At 37.4% G+C, this 18575-nt stretch overlaps 2 protein-coding genes across 2 annotated transcripts in view; both read right to left on the reverse strand.

Annotated features, from left to right (window-relative positions):
* Positions 1-216: 216 nt before the first annotated feature.
* LOC137090966 (golgin subfamily A member 6-like protein 26) lies at positions 217-3870 on the reverse strand. The gene is made up of 2 exons (XM_067454996.1): positions 3522-3870; positions 217-2738 (listed from the first exon to the last, which is right to left on the reverse strand). Exons 1-2 carry the CDS (start codon positions 3868-3870, stop codon positions 790-792), a joined length of 2298 nt encoding a protein of 765 aa, XP_067311097.1. The 3' UTR covers positions 217-789.
* Positions 3871-3937: 67 nt separating this feature from the next.
* LOC137091065 (GTPase IMAP family member 9-like) overlaps positions 3938-18575 on the reverse strand; it is a 33356-nt gene continuing 18718 nt past the window's right edge. Inside the window, exons 4-5 of the mRNA XM_067455189.1 lie at positions 12635-13333; positions 3938-4188 (exon numbers count right to left, since the gene is read on the reverse strand). Of these exons, the coding sequence (XP_067311290.1) occupies positions 3938-4188; positions 12635-13333 (950 nt within the window). The remainder of the gene's footprint in view (positions 4189-12634; positions 13334-18575) is intronic.

Consider the following 18575-nt stretch of genomic DNA (forward strand, 5'->3'; position numbering starts at 1 on the left):
ACTGTAAAAACATTTGGCTATTTACTATTTCCTATGTAACTATGCAATTAGGTAAACTCTTTATCCTCTACACGGCACAACACATTCCCTACGTTAAACTGATCGCACAGTCTATGTCTGACGCACTAAAGCATTCGCTGGGCTTTTTTTTTTTTTTTTGTGAAAATATTTTGAATGAATATTAATAAAATAGTACCAGAAATAAAAAACGGAAAAATCACTCATTTTGGCACCACTATGGATGAGGCCGACCCTGGAGAGACTACAGAAAGAACATGAGTTCATGTCCTTGTCCTCAAAAGTCCTCAGTCAGGCTCAGATATTCCCCGCCCCGGGCCTGCTATTACTTGCCACAGAAATCCAAGGTGACAGTGTCCCTTTACAGTGCCTCCGAGAAAAAACACCAACATTCACAGCGTTTCACTTTCCCCACATTTTATGTTACAGCCTTATTCCAAAATCTGCCTCTCACACCGGAGACCCTGGTTCGAATCCCGCTTGGAGCGGGTCGAGTGGGACTGGTTACACACACTTTTTTTTTTTAAACACTGCTGTTTATATATAAGTGTACATGCAATATGAAAATTACATTAAATAATGGTTTAGAACAGATATCAAACAATGGTACAAACATCAAGCTGAAGAAAAGAGATTTGCTATGTTTTGACCATTCATTTGATTTGTCAGCGAGATCATTTTGGTCAAATAGTATCCAATGATAGGATAAAAGCTTCAGGTAAGTAACAAAAAAAAAAAAAAAAAAACTAATACAAAAAGTATTAATGAAAATCACAGAATGGCACAGCTGGTTTTATTCTTCAGTTTTTCAACTTCTTGAAGTAGTTCTTTTATTTCTCCTTCTTTCTGGTCTTTCAGGCGTTTATAGAGTTTCTCCAGTAGTTCATGTTGTTCTTGACGTTCTTTAAGCATCTCTGTGAGCTCCTGAACGTGCTGCTCCTTTCTCTCTCTGAAATCATTCAGTTCTTCTGCTTGTTTTCTGGCTTCATCTTCATGTTTCTTCTTCATGACTTTTATTTTCTCTTCATATACCTTTTTCATTTCATCTCTCACTCTCTCTTCATTTTCTTTTCTCTCCTTATCCTCTTTTTCTCTTCTTTTTTTCTCTTCATCTTGCTCCTGTTTAAGATCTTCATTCATTTTCTTCCATCTCTTTCTCTCTTCTTCTCGTCTTTCATCATCATCTTTTTTTCTTCTCTCCCACTCCTCTTTTCTCTCTCGCTCCAATCTTTCATAATGTCTTTTTAATTCCTGTTTCTTGTCTTCATTTTCTCTCTCTTTTTCTTCTCTCTCTCTTCTCTGTTTCTGTCGTTCATCCTCAATCTTTTGTCTTTCTTCTTCTCTCTGTCTTTCAAATCTCTTTCTCATTTTATCCAGTTCTTCTTGTTTTTCTCTCAGCTGTTCTTCGTGTCTCTCTTTTCTCTTTCCTTCTTCTTTCTCTCGTTCTTTCATCTTTCGTATCTTTTCATCCTCCCATTCTCTCAGCTGTCGTTTAATTTCCTCTTGAATCTCTTTTCTGTCATTTTCAGCCTCTTTTATTTTTTTCTTCCATCTCTGTCTCTCTTCATCTTCTTGTTCATTCCTTCTTTGCTCTTCAGATTGTCTCTTTTTCATATCATCTGCTTGTTTCATTCGTAACTCTGCTATAATTCGCTCTTGGTCATTTTTCATCTTTTCTTGATCTTGTCTGTATTTCTCTTCTCTCTTTCTATATTCTTCTTCTCTTTCTTTTTGCTGTTTTTCATACTCTGATATCTGATTTTCATTATCTCTCTTCATCTTTTCTATGTTTTGATGATATTCAGCTCTTTTCTGTTTTTCCTCTTCTGATCGTTTCTGGTTTTCAATCTCTCTTTTCTTCTGTTCTGTTTTCTCTTTCTCTTCAAACTCTTTTCTGAGTTGTTCTTCTTTTTCTATGAATTGATTCTCCATTTTCTTTCTCTCCTCCTCTGCTCTTTGTTTCTCTTCCTCAAGTCTCTTCATCATATTTTCCTTTTCTCTCTCATATTTTGCTTTTAGTTTTTCATTTTGAGCCTGAATTTCTCTTTCTCTATCTTTTAGTATTTCCTCCATTTTCTTTTTAATGGAGATCTCTGCCTCCTCAAACATGCTGTTAGTGAAGTATCGACCATCATTGGTGTTTTTAACCTCTTCTATCATGTTTAACAGTTGAATCACTTGAGTTCTGTCTCGTTTTTCTCTGTTATTGAAAGCCAGGAATCTGTTTCCACAATCTCTGATCAGTTTCTTTAGTTCTGGGGAGTTATATTTGCTCACATAATCTTGTATGGATTCATTCTCAAGATCATCTCCTCTAGTGAACAGAACGATGCTGAACCGAGCAGCTTTATGACCAAAAATTCTCTTTATCAGATCCATTGTGTCCATTGCTTCCTTGGTGAATCTTCCCAAACTCAACACAATGATGAACACATGAGGTCCAGGTGCTGACAGTGAAATACATTTCACTATTTCTTCCACCACTTGATCATTTGTCAGTGTCGTATCAAAGATCCCTGGAGTATCAACAACAGCTACTGATCGACCATCAACTTCACCAACTCCCTTTTCACAAACTGTCGTCACTGAATCTGGTCGTAATTGGCTGTAGAACTCATTCCTTCCCAGAATAGTGTTTCCTGTTGCACTCTTTCCACTTCCTGTCCGGCCGATCAGAACAATCCTCAAACATTCTGGACCATCCTGTTCACCTTCAGCACCTGAAAAATAATGTTGGTAAAATTCATTTATTGAGGCATATTTAGGTTTGGTGTTTTTCAATTAAATAAAACATGGAACTCCAGATATTTCTGAACACAAACCATAAGACAATGTCACATAACTGAGGGGGTTCTCTGTGGTGCAGAGAAACCAAAATGGGGAATAAGATATTGGAGTCTCGATCTCAAGAGTGGGAACATGCATCATTATCAAATACTGCCACAGCAGTAAAAAAAACTCAGTCATCTGTGTTTTCTCTTTCAGGGAAACAGCTCTTTTATTTGTTGAGGCGCCCAGGGGTGTGATCTTAACTGTGCACGTTTGCTCTTTATGGTGAAAGACACAGTTGAATGCGCTGTCTTTCCAATGCAAAATGTCTACTCTTGTTTGAATGAAGGCAGGTTAGCAGAGCACTTTACCAACTTCACTTATTGCTAACCAGTCTGACTTTTACAAACATGCGCAAAAAAATCTTATTGAGATAAACAGAGGTTTCGATGTTGACAGCTGGTTCAAAATAGGTTTTGGTCTAAGTCACCATGATGTGATCAGTGTATGCTTTAGTTGGGCTATTGACCCTTGATTTTGTTTTTTCAATTTATTTATTTTTCTGTAGTTGCAATTTAGCATTGCTCAAGAAAGAGACAGATAAACATTGACTGTATTTAAGTGAATATCAAATGACTGCTTTTTCAGTGGTTTCACGACTGGTGAAAGAAAGAACGATAAGGAGTTTATAAGGAAAATGAATGTGTAAAAACACAATGCAAAATCCCACCCACCTTCTGACTGAATCTTCTGCTGCAAATCCTTGATCTTATTCTCCATTTCACTCAGTTTTTCTGCCAGTTCACATCTGACTCTGTTCTCTTGAGCTTTCACATATGTCTGAAGTGAATATAGTTTAGTCTTCATGTTCTCTATATAAGTCAGTAGTTCTGGGATCTTTGTTGAGTTTTCAGGTTCCTTTAACCCCATCACTCTGTACTGACCACCATAGAGACTGATTAACCTCTGACAGTCTGAGCTGGATTTGACAAACTCTAAAGCAAATCCATCAGCGGTGAAATCTGAGGTGAACAGCAGTATGAAGTGCTCTTTGGAGTCAAATATATTTAGGATCTTCTCCATTTCTGCTTTATGTTCATCAGTCAGTTGATCAATAGGGACAATGAGGAGGAAAGCATGAACTCCAGGATCACAGAGAGAGACACAGCGGAGAGTCTGACGCTTCACTTCCTCCTCTGAGAGCTGACTGAGAGCTGGAAGATCCACCAGACTGATAAGATGACCATGAATCCTCTCCTTTCTTCACACACTCTCCACTGCTTGTTAGCTTACGTGACGGTTTCATCTTTTTCCCTCGTAAAAGTTTTGACACAGAGACCTTAAGAGATCCGTTGCTTCCACACAGCACCAGGTTCAGCTTCTGTTTTCCAGAGAAGTTAGCTGAGACAAAAAAAAAAAAAAAAACACATTCATAGAATTATACTTTCACAGAACACACTTGGAGTTACTTGATTGTAGTCCTGTTCCCTGATAAAGCAGAATGAGATACTGCACAAAATGCATATGGGAAGTGTCTTGACACGACCATCTGTGAATAGTATGTTTAACACGTCAATAAATTTTACTCGAAGGATTTATAGCCTTGGCTGGTGACATCAGCGCACATGCTGCACAAGGCTATACATAGATAAGCCCCAGCTGCAAGCCTTCAGGTCTTTTTAGTTTGAAGAGCAGTCCTGGGACATCTTTAACATGGCACTGCAGTACAGCATCTCGTTCCGCTTCATCAGGGAACAGGGTTACAGTCAAGTCACCCTAAGCATTCCCTTTCTAAAGCTTCACTCAATGCTGCACGAATTGCATACGGGAACAAGAATACCCACGCCGCCATTGCTTGATGGTGTCTGGACCCCTATGGTTGTGTAGGTGTGCACAAGAATGCAAGAAGTGTTAGACATTAGCTTGTGATGTCGACTCAAGGACATGAGAGCCCGGAGTGGCATGAGCCAGTGTCTGAACTACTATCAAATCACGGCAATCCTATTGACCGGCGACAGCCTATGATGTCATCAAGGTGCGACCAGGAAGTATATAAAGGTACGTATATAAGTATATACGTTCCCCGTAGCGTCATCTGAGGCAGCGTCTGGTTCCCTGTTCACAGGGAACAAAGGTTACAGTCGTAACCTGAGGCGATTTATATGTAATTTATATAAATAATATATAATTTTTAAATATACGTAATCTTTATCCACGAGAGCCAAAGCTGTTCTTCACAGCTTCATGGTAAGTCTCTTTATTGACAAGGCAGACACAGAAAAGTGCGCCCCTTCCACCTGGGGCATCTTCGCATACCCACGTGATTTCGCCCCCACGATAGTCAAAAATGTTGACCTCAAGAAAAGCAAAAAAGTGAAATAAGTATAGGATTTTCTCCATGACTTTGCCAGTTTGTTATAGAGGTCCTCAAAGAAAGGGAGATAATGATGTTGTGGTCCCTCCCCCTTGCCACCAAATAGAAACATATCCTCAAGCTTAATGCATTTGGGGATCTCTTGTTCACGCAGGCAGTCAAACTGTAACCTGGCAACCGTGCAAGCAACTACCTTGATTAATTCCTAGATGGATTTACATCTGAGGAACGCTCGGAGGCTGGCTGCTCGAAGTCTTCAGACCCAAGAGATTCATTATCGTTTCCTGAACGAGCCGAAGAGGTGCCAAAGCACACTTCGGGATTATCAATCAATCAATCAACTTTATTTATATAGCGCTTTTACAATCACGATTGTGCGAGGAAATGTGTACATTTGGTGAGCGAGCAAGCAAAAGGGACAGACACGTCTCTTGCTCAGCAGCCAAACCCATTCGGGAACCCCACAACGGGGGTGTGGAGTAAAAAGTAGCCAAGATGACCATGAAGCATTTTAACTGTAAAGAGCTTGCAATGCTCGCACTTGCCTGACTCAATGCAGCAACTGCATGCTCTTACCCCAGTGTTGATGCTGTGGTGGAACATTCAAGGGCAGTGGCATTGTTCATGACATGAGGCTTGGTCATCATTGGTCAATGCTTATTGGTCACTGAGTAAACGTATTTGATTTGCAGCATGCTGCGTGCAGAATCCATTTAAGATTTTTCAGTCTATATCATAGACAGTTAGCGCTAACAGTTATTTTACCCTATGTCCGACGAAGGCGTCGGCTTGTTCTAGTGGATTTTATCCCCTTTATGACAGCAGAAACAACTCCCACACCAATACTCTGTCATTTTAGCCATAGCTATGTGCAAGACATAATTATAAACTATGTGCAGTTTATAATTGTGCTGAAGACTTCGAGCAGCCAGCCTCCGAGCGTTCCTCAGATAATAGTAAATCCATCTAGGAATTAATCAAGGTAGTTGCTTGCACGGTTCCCAGGTTACAGTTTGACTGTCTGCATGAACAAGAGATCCCCAAATGCAGTAAGCTTGAGGATATAAACAGTATTAGATAAACTGTCTAATATTATTTGTGTACATTCACAGTAACAACAAAGGCTTAGGATTCAGGGAATGGATTATTTTGCATGCACTCACTCCAAACGCTATCTTCATTTTAATTTCAAAAAACTATTTTGTTTATTAAAGGTGCTCTATGCAACTTTTCGTCCACTAGAGGGCGCCTATTCGAAACAAAAGTGTAGTTTGATGACGCCAAGTTTGAGCACAGCATCTTGGGACATGTGGTATTCACCTCACAGCCGGTGTTCATGGATGCGTTTATTAACGTTACTGTAGTTACAAAGCAGAGCAAGACCGAGTTACACAAACATTGTTACACTAACACCTGCCTCACGAGCACCGGGACTTTTATTATGACAGGATTGGGCACAGTCACCAGGCGCGCACACTATTTCCGCTTTTCCAGTCATCAGTATAAGGAAAAGCAGCTCTGTTGTTTATATTAGATACATTTAAGTGTGTTTAAAATTATGTTATGACGTTACTCTGTGCGTTCACTCAGCGCTGCGCTGTGACATGTTCACACTGCTAAGAGAAAAGCGCTTCTGCCAAATAAAACCGAGGGTATCGCAGATATGACACAATTGGCAGGCGACTCCCTCAAGTGCTATGCTGACACGTCTCGGGTCCTTAGTTAAAATAGCAATTTTCTCACAGTTTACAAATAGTTGGAAACATTTGGGATATTGTAATTACTCAACTGAACAAAATATATAACACTGGCCTAGTGGTTTTTGGATATTTTACTGCAAAAATGCTACGTAGTGCACCTTTAAACGCAATGTTTTTAATTTCAAAAGCATTTCTAAATTCAGCTCATATTTCCAAAAAAACTAAATTTCAAGCCAAAATAACGAAAAATGCTCTTTTTCAATTTGAGTTAATGTTTGAATAACACTCCTATGTCTCCCTTCCATTACAAATAATGTCTAGTGCGGTGACTGGGATACTCATAGGCCTACGTGGCATAAGTTTTGGAATTACCTCTCACGAAAGGAAAAAAAAAAACACTTTAGCCACATAAACAACAGATAATGGAAACGCTGTCATTTCGCAAGGTTTTTATCGATATTTAAAAAATATCGCGAAAGTTTCGTTTTTTTAATTCACTGATTATTTCAACTTGAACACTTTTCCCTGATGATTGTAACAGAGATGAGAGAGAAATAAATCTGCACGCTGCCAGTTGAAAACTGACTCCTAACAAAGTTAAGTTTAAAAGGCAGAGAGTTTTTGACACACACCAACACAGAGTTGTCTGAAAACAAAAAGACCTGAAGGCTTGCAGCTGGTGCTTATCTATTTATAGCCTTGTGCAGCGGGTGCGCTGATGACGACACCAGTCGAGGCTATAAATGCCTCTGGGTCAATTTCATTGAAGTGTTAAACACACTATTCACAGCTGGTCCTGCCAAGACACTTCCCAACATTAAGTGTAGCTTTTGAAAAGGAACTTTCTTAACTCCAGTTAATTAATTACTTACTATAGATGGTCAAGTTTGATCGTCTTCTCGACGCTCCGCCAGGGCCCACGAGGAGCTCCAGCGGGGCCGATCCAAGGACCTCACTAAACCACCCAATCGGTAGTAGCGACGGACGGTGTGTACAAAGGGCAGGGACGCGAGCAGACGCGCTGTACGGGGCAGAGGGGCTATTATGCATAATATATAGTATAAAATATATATGTGCCCTATATATGGAATCAGAGTGCTTACTGTACGTAGTAAATGGAAAATCTCTACAGCAAAAGGCAAGCTGCTACATGCATTCGGTTTGTTTCTACCATTTATTAGTAATGATTTACACAGTTTGTTTACTATTTACTATTAACCTGAACATTCAGTATTGTGCAATATATCACACAGAAGGTGAGGGACATTTTGGGGGGAAAGAAGTGCTGCATTTTATCATTTAATCATGTGGCTTTTCATGAAAATTCTATAATCCAAGATTGCACCCACGTTATGACGTCATAATATGCAAATTAGATAGGAAACTGTAATCTCTACATAAATTTAGGGTCCTCCTTAATATTTCTCTAATTTACAGAAAGTTTCTATCTTTTATCACTTTTAAGATATAGCCTTTTGAAATTAAGATGTCAAAATCGAACGTTTTACGAAAAAACCTCTGGCGCCTAAAGGGTTAATCAACGCAAGCTTATGACCCGCGCTTACTGGGAATTCCTCGTTGATGGGAAACAGTTTCAATCCCCAGTCCCGATCACGAGCGGGGTTCAGCAGGTTACCTTCGCCTCTCGGCACACGCTGATCCGCCCATTGTGGCGCGCGTGCAGCCCCAGAAATCTAAGGGCACCACAGACCTGTTATTGCTCCATCTCGCGTGGCTGAACGCCACTTGTCCCTCTAAGAAGTTGGACGCCGACTAACGTCTCGCAAACTAACATGTAGTCGCCCATCACGCATTATAGATCAACTAACATGATCATTATGACAACACATTCACTTACACATATTTGAAATCAGAATATCAAATAGCTCATGATATAGGTAAGAAGTTTGTGAATATTTTGAATTAAAAAAATGGAAACAATAACCTGATGGGTTCTAAGCCAGATAATATGGTAATTTTAATGCAAAATAATGCTGAACTGAAGCTGGTTTGTAGCAGACCAAGACTACAGACTACTTTGCTGTTATTAGTGCTGTAATATCACTAGTATTAGTGCTGTTATTTAGTGTTAAAATAGGCCTATTGTAGTTGGGTTAGTTGGCTTTAGCTTTTACTGTGAATTTAAGTACTTTAAACTTTTAAAGGTGTCATGCACTGGCTTTTTTTAATACTGTTATCTGAGGTCAACTAATGATTGTGTGGTTTTTACATTCAAAAACATCATAACTAATAAATAATAGGCTATTTTCTACACTGGTTTTGAGGCTCTTTCCTGAACGCAGGGTTTTGATGGGATATAATGAGATTTAACACCCTGCCAGGCTTTGCGAGCGATGGCCCATACCTGTCTGAGTCCAGCGTGCTAAAGATATGCTCTTTTAGACACGTACACATAAGCAAAATGATCTATAACAATGCAATACTATCACATATAAAAACACGTTTTACTCACATAAGTGTGTTGCACCATTCCTGTCGGATCCAAATCTTGCATCAACCGTAGATTTGTTTACAAATGATTCCGCAGTGAACTAAAGTGTACGTCTGTGAGCTGGAACTTCATTCAAAAAAAAAGTTTAAACACACATTCCTAATATTAGGATCCGAAAGAAGCTTATGCAGCGACTGTGTTCTTCCACAACCAAGAATAGCGCAATATCTTGCTTTCTTCCTATGCCTGTTTATTGTTGTGAGCCCTCCATGAGTCGGTGGGTGGGGCTACTGGATTAGATTAGATGTAGAGGTGTGTATTTCATTGCGCAATGGCGTAAGTATGAAGCACAGGACCGTTTGCTGGGCCTGGTGTCTATAAAAGCTTTTCTTTTACTAACAAGGAAGTTTTCAGCTCTGAAACTTACAGGATATTTGTATATTACCATGACCTTTTATATATCAAAAGCTCAAGGGAAAGTTGATTTCTCAATTCATCACCCTTTAATAAATTGTTCAATTTAAAGAATAAAAAAAAATCAATAAAAAGCCATTCTTTAATGTCATCCACCATCGTTTTGTGGCTCTTTAAAAAAAAAAAAGTATCGGTTCAGGCCCCGTTTAGGCACCGGTACCATTTCAAAAGTACCGGTTTGGCACCAGAATCGTAAAAAACCTAAACGATACCCAACCCTAATTGGGATGAAACGATTTTTGACTTTGATTTCTTGTATCATATATATAAAAAAAAAGATATGTAAATGATGTACAAAAAGTATGTATTTTTACTTCACAAGTATAATAGTGAGGATCTTTAAGTGACCAATGGGGTACTTTTTTTCTGTTTTCTTCTGCTTTAGTTTTCTGTTCCTCTTTCTGTCCAAAGTGTTAACAACAGTTCCCTGTTCCGCTTTTAATACTTGTATCCTAGTTATTTATAATAACAATAAGGATTTGATATTTACATCACTCTTTTTCTGGGTCCTCATAGCACTTTACATGGAAGGGGGAATCTCCTTAACCACCACCTGGATAATGCGACGGCAGCCATATTGTGCCAGAACGCTCACCACACACCAGCTGATTGGTGGAAAAGAGACAGAGTGATTAAGCCAATCAGTATATGGGGATTATTACGAGGCCATGATGGACAGAGGCCAATGGGCAAATTTGGCCAGGACACCGGGGTTACACCCCCTTGTCAAATGGTTCCTGTGAATTCTGTGAGATGGCATTTTGCTTTAAACCAAACTTTTGTAACAAATATTGCAGGTTTCCGGGGAACACTTTTAGTACCCGGAAAGCAATAGCCGTCAGTTCACCGTCTCAGATAACATAGACTCGATATAATCTAGCTAACCCACTTTTAGACAAAATAACCTTGAATTTGGTTACGTGTCATTTTTGCCAAAATAACTTGCAAGATGTATGATATTAATAAGATATAGTGATCGAGCGATATATCAGTTTCCCAATATTTAAGCACTTTCCCATAATCGTGTATCGGTTTTGTAATATCGGATTCACGGATAAATGGCACCATCTTGTGGACGTTTTGAGAATTGCACACAAGCCCGCCATTAAAGGACTGCGTCTGAGGGGAGATGAGTCAACAACGGTGTTCAAAGGTAAAATAACCGGCATAAATAACCTTTATTTAACATAACAGTAATGCACAAATAAGATATGCACAAATAAGATGTTACAGTTATGAGCTGCTATGAATGTTAGCTTAAACTTGGCGCTAAAAATAGATACTCACAAGTCACAATCAGTCATGTAATCCGGTCATGTCTCAATAAAGAAAGACGTAACTTTACATGAATTAAATAAAACAGCCATGAATGAGAGCATGTTAGAAATAAAAGCGCCAAACTCACCGGTTGTTGCTCCAGCAAAGTCTAAATAATCACAGCTCTGTGAAAATGAATTATTAGTCCTATCTTCATGAGATGTGTAAATGCCGAGCTGCAAACAGCACTCTGTCATCAGTATTTCATAATCTAGTCACACAAACATTAATAATAATTCTGATACCATACCAGATGAGATGGACTAACTATGATAATAGTATGATAACTGTAATAGCTATGATGTATTCACGGTTTTGTTTATTTTTCTGACAATGTTTGCATATTCGAGAGAATATTCACTCTTTAGCTCATATTTATACTTATAGTTATGGGAACTTGATAGACTCAACTCTCATTTATTTATGTTCTCCATTTAAAAACATTAGACTTTGTAAATGTATTTGCCTGTTGTTAATATACTGTATTTATAAATAAAAATATGCAACAACATTAATGTTAAAAAGACTTAGCATTGAATTTAAAAAAAAGCACTCTTTCTGATTATTTATTGATGTGTCTTTTGTTCGTATGTAAGGGAGTGAAATTGCAAAAAATTAGTGTTTAAAAAGTTCAGTTCGGTGCTGTTGCTATAATTGTAAAAAAAAAGAAATAACACAATAAATAAATATCGGTTATATGTATCATTATCGCCACATAAACATGCAAATAATCGGTATTGATTAAAAAAAATCAAAATTGGTCGAACACGAATTACATATGCATTCTGACTTATTTACACTGTTCAAGCTACACTGTGTAACTTTTTTGTTTATTCTTAGCTAAAAACACACAGGTAACATTAACAGGTATTTCAAAAATATTTGTGCTCATTAATGTATATTAACTTCTTTCAAGTAATAAAGTATTCTCGTAAGTTAATAATATGCCATTGAAAAAACATTCGGGTGAGGTGTCCGAATGCCGGTCGCCATGTTGCCCCTCCATCTTGAAAGTACATTAGCTAAAGAGGGACATACCCATAAATTCAAGCTTCGCCTTTCGCGTTTGACACTCGATGGCACCGTGTCGAATGTGAAGAGGGGGATTGCCGTGTTAATCTTGGACTAAATCTAAATCGGCCACCGTAGGAGTTGAAACGAAATCAGAATTGAGAGGAACAGAAACTATTATTCACTGGATGGTCATATACCTTTTCACCACTAGATGGGGGAAAATATCACACAGTGTAGCTTTAAAGAGTTGATGCTCAAGCTAAATATGGCCATAATTTAATAAAAAAAAAAACATGTATGATGTCATAAATGGTGGAATTTCTTGCATGGGCACTTCTCCCGGATGAGCCACACATCGAACAGAGCGAAAGCAAGAGCACGCCCATTAACGAGCTTCTTTTGTGTTACGGGAGCTGTTGGCGGGGGTGGCATTTTTTTTTTTTAGCCCACAAAATCAACAATGTCACTAAAAACTTATTGAATCACAAACTTAAAAGAGCATGTCTGAAAACTTACAAAAGAGACTTCCTTCTTCACTTCCCCTTTTTTGTGTTTCTTTGGATTTTCCATAAGCATTGTGGTGAGAACTCGTGTTTTCGTCCTCTGAATTGATTGGCTCTTCATCCACAAACATTCCTTTAAAATTACGAAATATGTCACTTGTGAGATAGTCTTCCTGGTTTCCCTTGAGTATCTCATCAACCCATTTAAATAAATTTGTCTGCAATTCTGTTTTTCTTTCATCCAGCTGCAGATGCCCACCTCCACAGTCCTTAATAAACTGATGAATAGTGCTGAACTGAACCGTAGTGCTGCCTCCAATCAGTTGTTCAGTATGGCTGATTATAGAGCTAATCATCGATCTCTTTGTCTCTTTATCAGTTGTGAGCACGATGGTGCGTTTAATCGCTTCTTCACTGAATTGTTTCAGCACATGTTTCACTCTTCTAATGTCGTCCTCAGTAAAATCATTATATTGCAGTACGAGTATGAAGACATGAGGTCCTGGATCAGAATGATTCACACACTCTCTCACTATCTGTTTGATCTGATGATCTGAGATATCTGGATTCAGCAGATGAAGAGAGTTAATAACTTTGACATGTCTGTTCTCCACCATTCCACTGATAATCAGGTTGTGCCTCAGTAAAGCTGACGGCTCTTCGTTTTCACACATATCTATTTCCAGGATTAAGTTTCTAACTTTGCAGTTTTCTGATATACGGAAGCCCTGAACCGCATGGTGAAAAAAAAAAAAAAAAAAATTGATGGTGGGAGAAAAAAAATAATTAAACCTTATCTCGTTATTTCAACATAATAAGTCGTTATTTCAACATAATATCTCGTTATTTCAACATAATAAGTCGTTATTTCAACATAATAACTCGTTATTTCAAGATAATAAGTCGTTATTTCAACATATCTCGTTATTTCAACATAATAAGTCGTTATTTCAACATAATAAGTCGTTATTTCAACATAATAACTCGTTATTTCAAGATAATTAAGTCGTTATTTCAACATAATAACTCGTTATTTCAAGATAATTAAGTCGTTATTTCAACATAATAACTCGTTATTTCAAGATAATTAAGTCGTTATTTCAACATAATAAGTCGTTATTTCAACATAATAACTCGTTATTTCAAGATAATTAAGTCGTTATTTCAACATAATAAGTCGTTATTTCAACATAATAACTCGTTATTTCAAGATAATTAAGTCGCTATTTCAACATAATATCTCGTTATTTCAAGATAATTAAGTCGCTATTTCAACATAATATCTCGTTATTTCAACATAATAACTCGTTATTTCAACATAATAACTCGTTATTTCAAGATAATTAAGTCGTTATTTCAACATAATATCTCGTTATTTCAACATAATAACTCGTTATTTCAACATAATAACTCGTTATTTCAAGATAATTAAGTCGTTATTTCAACATAATAAGTCGTTATTTCAACATAATAACTCGTTATTTCAAGATAATTAAGTCGTTATTTCAACATAATATCTCGTTATTTCAACATAATAAGTCGTTATTTCAACATAATAACTCGTTATTTCAAGATAATTAAGTCGTTATTTCAACATAATAAGTCGTTATTTCAAGATAATTAAGTCGTTATTTCAACATAATATCTCGTTATTTCAACATAATAAGTCGTTATTTCAACATAATAACTCGTTATTTCAAGATAATTAAGTCGTTATTTCAACATAATAACTCGTTATTTCAAGATAATTAAGTCGTTATTTCGACATAAGTCTGTATATTGTTTAGCTGTGTTGTTATTTCGATATTAGCCAGTAGAGGGCAGAATAAGACAGGGAATCAGTTAACGCATTGTAGTTATAGGCTACTGATAGGCTACTGTTATGAACTTTTGCAAGTGGTGCTCCAAAATCCCTGAGGTTTAGCCTCTCATGGGAATTTTAACATTAATGCCAGGCATATGCATGCAGGTTAACTCTTATTGAGGTTACATTTATGCTTCCATACTATTACCAAAAGCCAAGGTGGTCAGGCCCTATAGGAGTAACGTTAGATACTATGAAAAGCGAAAACTGCCTATGAGCACGCTTTCAAATTAAATAAGTTGTTGAATATTTGTAAAAACAACAATATAAAATCTTAAGATATAAGGCCGGCGACACTGCAAGCGTGGGGTGATCATCTCGGCTGCGTGGCGTGTCCGTTTTTATCTCGGCTCCCGCCCGCATTTTTATTTCGGCTCCCACCCGCCGAATTACGTTATAATAATAATAATAATAATAATAATAATAATAATAATAATAATAATAATAATTATTATTATTATTATTATTATTATTATTAAATTGTTGAAATAACCTTACAATAGGTTAACCTAGAGACTTTCAAACATGAAAATGTCATATGTAGGCTATTCGTGTCAAAATGACATATAGCCTAAACATCTTTTCCTATTCTATTTTGCCTGGACACGCTTCCAACACACTTGTCTCGTGAAAAATAGTCTCTTCTATTTCTAGCATGCAGGCATTTTCCGCGCTGGCTCAAGCTTGTCACGCAGGCAGTGTGCAACCTGTTAACATGGGAGCCGAAATAAAAACGGACACGCTTGCAGTGTGTGCTTTATATATGCTATCACAGCTTTTCAAACTCTTGCTCGCGAGATTTAAAGAGGGCCAGGCTAAGCAATATTTCTTTAAAAAAAAGTATAGTCTATATATAAAAGTATTAAATACGCAAAATATATTTAACTTAATAGATTAATGAACACATCGAAAGAAAAAGAAACATTTAACAATCAAACATTTAAAGTTACACTGTTCAATCCAATACTCAGTTTAATAGTTTAGCATCCAAATACATGGCTAGTGAATACGCATCTGTATTCATTCCATGCCATAGGCCTATGGCTGCCGTCGCATCAACCAGGTGCATTAATTTATTATTTCGGCTCATATTGCATGAGGTGCATCTTCTGGGGATCATATTTCAACAACAACAAAAAAATCACCTCCAAATGTTGTAATGCAGAATACACACACACACACACACACACACACACACACACACACACACACACACACACACACACACACATACACACACACACACACACTGGTTCACTATCTTTGTGGGGACTCTCCATAGACGTAATGGTTTTTATACTGTACAAACTGTATTTTCTATCCCCCTACACTGCCCCTAAACCTACCCATCACACACACACACACACACACACAGACACACGCATTTGGCGTGAGACACACGGTTTCAGGCTCCGTGTCACACTCTCACTCTGCCCAGCTTAATCTCACGCCAAATTGCCAAACCTGCTTTTGATACTAAAACAAAGCTATAGCTTTTTTTCTTTTTATTAAGTTTTAATGCGAAATTCAAACAATAAATAGCGTTGTGGCGCTAATGTGGCATAATGTTAAAGCCAGAGGCGTTGAAAAGCGGAGTTGCAAAATGCTCTCGCTCCCGGCGGCGCGCGGACACGTGGCTCATGGAGCGCTCAATACTTCTATCTGTGTCAATGCATTTGAATGGCTTAAGCGGATACACAACAGTTTCACTTAAATTATTATATAATTTCAAGATTAACAGCAAAATTGCATTTTATCAAATAACATTTTATAAAATTATAAAGCAGCAGCAGCAGCAGCAGCAGCTCTTATAGACATATGTGTATGGAATATGGCTAGCGCTGATCGGGAGTGTGTCTGGTTCAGCAGCGCCATAGCAGATTTTAATTTATCAGGCCTAATCTTTGCTTTTTATTATTTACCATTATCCTAAATGAACACTGGGTGTATTTGTAGCTTACTTAGGTTATTACATTCGTGTAGTACTAGTAGACTGTAAACTGTGATAGACCTAGCTTAAGAGTGGTCCAGACCAACCCAGAGCCATAAAAAGAGAGTTGCGACACGCTTTGATCTCGCCGCCACGTTGTCACGTGGTTCATATCTCTCAATAGTTCCAAACAATTCAGCTCTGTCAATCTATTTGAATAGGATTAAGCAGGTTTCACTATATTTGCAGCAATTTCTGGCAAATATTAACACAATATGTGCATGACTATGGGCTTATAGCATTTTATTCTGGGGAGAGGTAGAATATATAATTTATGTTTTTATTGAGTGATCTGGTTATTTTCTTCGGGTGCGTGAAAATCACGCACAAGAGTGCGTGATTTTACGCGCAGCCAGTGGCAGTTCCAGACAATTTTGATTGGGGGGGCAATGGGGTGTCCTGGTCATTTCAATGGGGGGTCTCATGCGAACCAACAAAAAATACAGTGGACACAGCTTCCAGCTGAACGCAAGGAAGCAATGCGCATCAACGTTCATAGTGTGGCACAGTAATTCTTATGTTTATATTTTTTTAGGGCTGTCAATCGATTAAATATTTAATCGCAATTTAATCGCACATTCTTATCAGTTCTAAATGTACCTTAAATGAACATGTTTCAAGTTTTTAATACTCTAATCAACATGGGTATGGAGAAAAATGCATGCTTTATGCAAATGTATGTTTATTATAAACCATACTCAGAGCATGAAGACTAGACATGTACCAAAGGTCACAGATGATTTTCAAAGAACTTGTTCATGTCTCTTAAGCCAACAATTCAGAATAAGCAGTGATTTCTCTCATTTTAAGAATATAAATAAAGAGAATTTTTACACTGGCAGTTTAATTCAGAACACGGCACAGTTCAAAAGCTGTAATGCGGACCTGTGAGCACACCATATTGCACAAGTAGGAATATAGTGTGGCCCCTTTAAGAGATGCGCGTGCCTGCCCATATGTCTGTTCCTGCCGGTATTTTGTGTGTGCGCCGAGCTGTGCCGCAGTGAGAGAAACATGGACTCGGGAGCGCTCTTGTCCAGAAAAGTAACCTGCTGCTTATTCGTTTTAGCCGATTGTAATGTATTTAGTTCAATAAAACACATGTACTGTAGTAGTGATGATGGTGTTAATGATTTACTTCAGATATGAGCGAGAGTGAGCTTCAGTGCATCGCGCTCGAACTGCAGAGAATGTTTTTTGTGAAAAAACAATTTTCTTTCGACCTGCGGAGCCTAATAAAAGATAAGCAGAAAATATGGTAGCTTATGAAGGCAATAACTGCACTTGTTTCAGAGTAATGTTAATGTTAACCCTTTTTTTCCTATTAATGTTTGCTGCAGCATCCTTTGCGCCTGTGGCTGATCTAAATTTCTCTAATAGGCCTAAGGGCGGATCAAAAAGAAAATGCAATCGCAATGTTAATCGCGCGTTTAAATGTTGAATAAATAGCCTATTGTTCTGCGTAGTTTGAAGAAAACATTTTTAAATCTTTATCACGGATATATAATGAAAATAATCCTCTCAGTATTGATCAAAGCAAGTTTTATGACTAAAAATGCTGAATGAAGTTTACATACCAAATCTTCCAATTAGGCTAGCCTACAAATCCTCTCATCATAACAAACAAAGCACAGACACGACTTAAATAACGATTTATTGTGAAGTTTAGATGTTTTTTCAAAAGAAGATTGCTGATGAGTGGTAATTTATTTTATCATTTTAATGTTGTTAACGAATGCGAGAAGCATACACACGTGAACATAAATGAACGGTGCTACAGCAAAGAAATAAGTTTTAAATGGTGTTTTTTTTTAAACAGGGCAAGCAATTTAATTCAACTTTATATCCAGGCATGAAAATATATATATTTTTCTTTTTTTAATCTTGAAAATAAATCATAAACCAGTTTTAACCTTGAGATTTGAAGTATTAGATATATTACATATCTTGGATATTTGACCACTATTTACAATAAAATTAGTTCTTCATTTCTGATAGGAATGAAAAATCAATTATTGATTTTTTAATAGAATAACGAGATACAAAACTCTACATTCAATCGCGTTTGATCCCATGTACTTTTGATAACAGTGCAGAGGG

Source organism: Pseudorasbora parva, chromosome 2, assembly GCF_024679245.1.
Source record: "Pseudorasbora parva isolate DD20220531a chromosome 2, ASM2467924v1, whole genome shotgun sequence".
NCBI lineage: Eukaryota > Metazoa > Chordata > Actinopteri > Cypriniformes > Gobionidae > Pseudorasbora > Pseudorasbora parva.

Excerpts from the sequence above, each read along its gene's own strand:
- LOC137090966 (XM_067454996.1), bottom strand. The coding sequence starts at position 3,870 with ATGGAGAAGATCCTAAATATATTTGACTCCAAAGAGCACTTCATACTG. Across the intron at positions 2,739-3,521 it reads GCAGAAGATTCAGTCAGAAG|GTGCTGAAGGTGAACAGGAT; the intron begins GTGGGTGGGATT and ends ATTATTTTTCAG.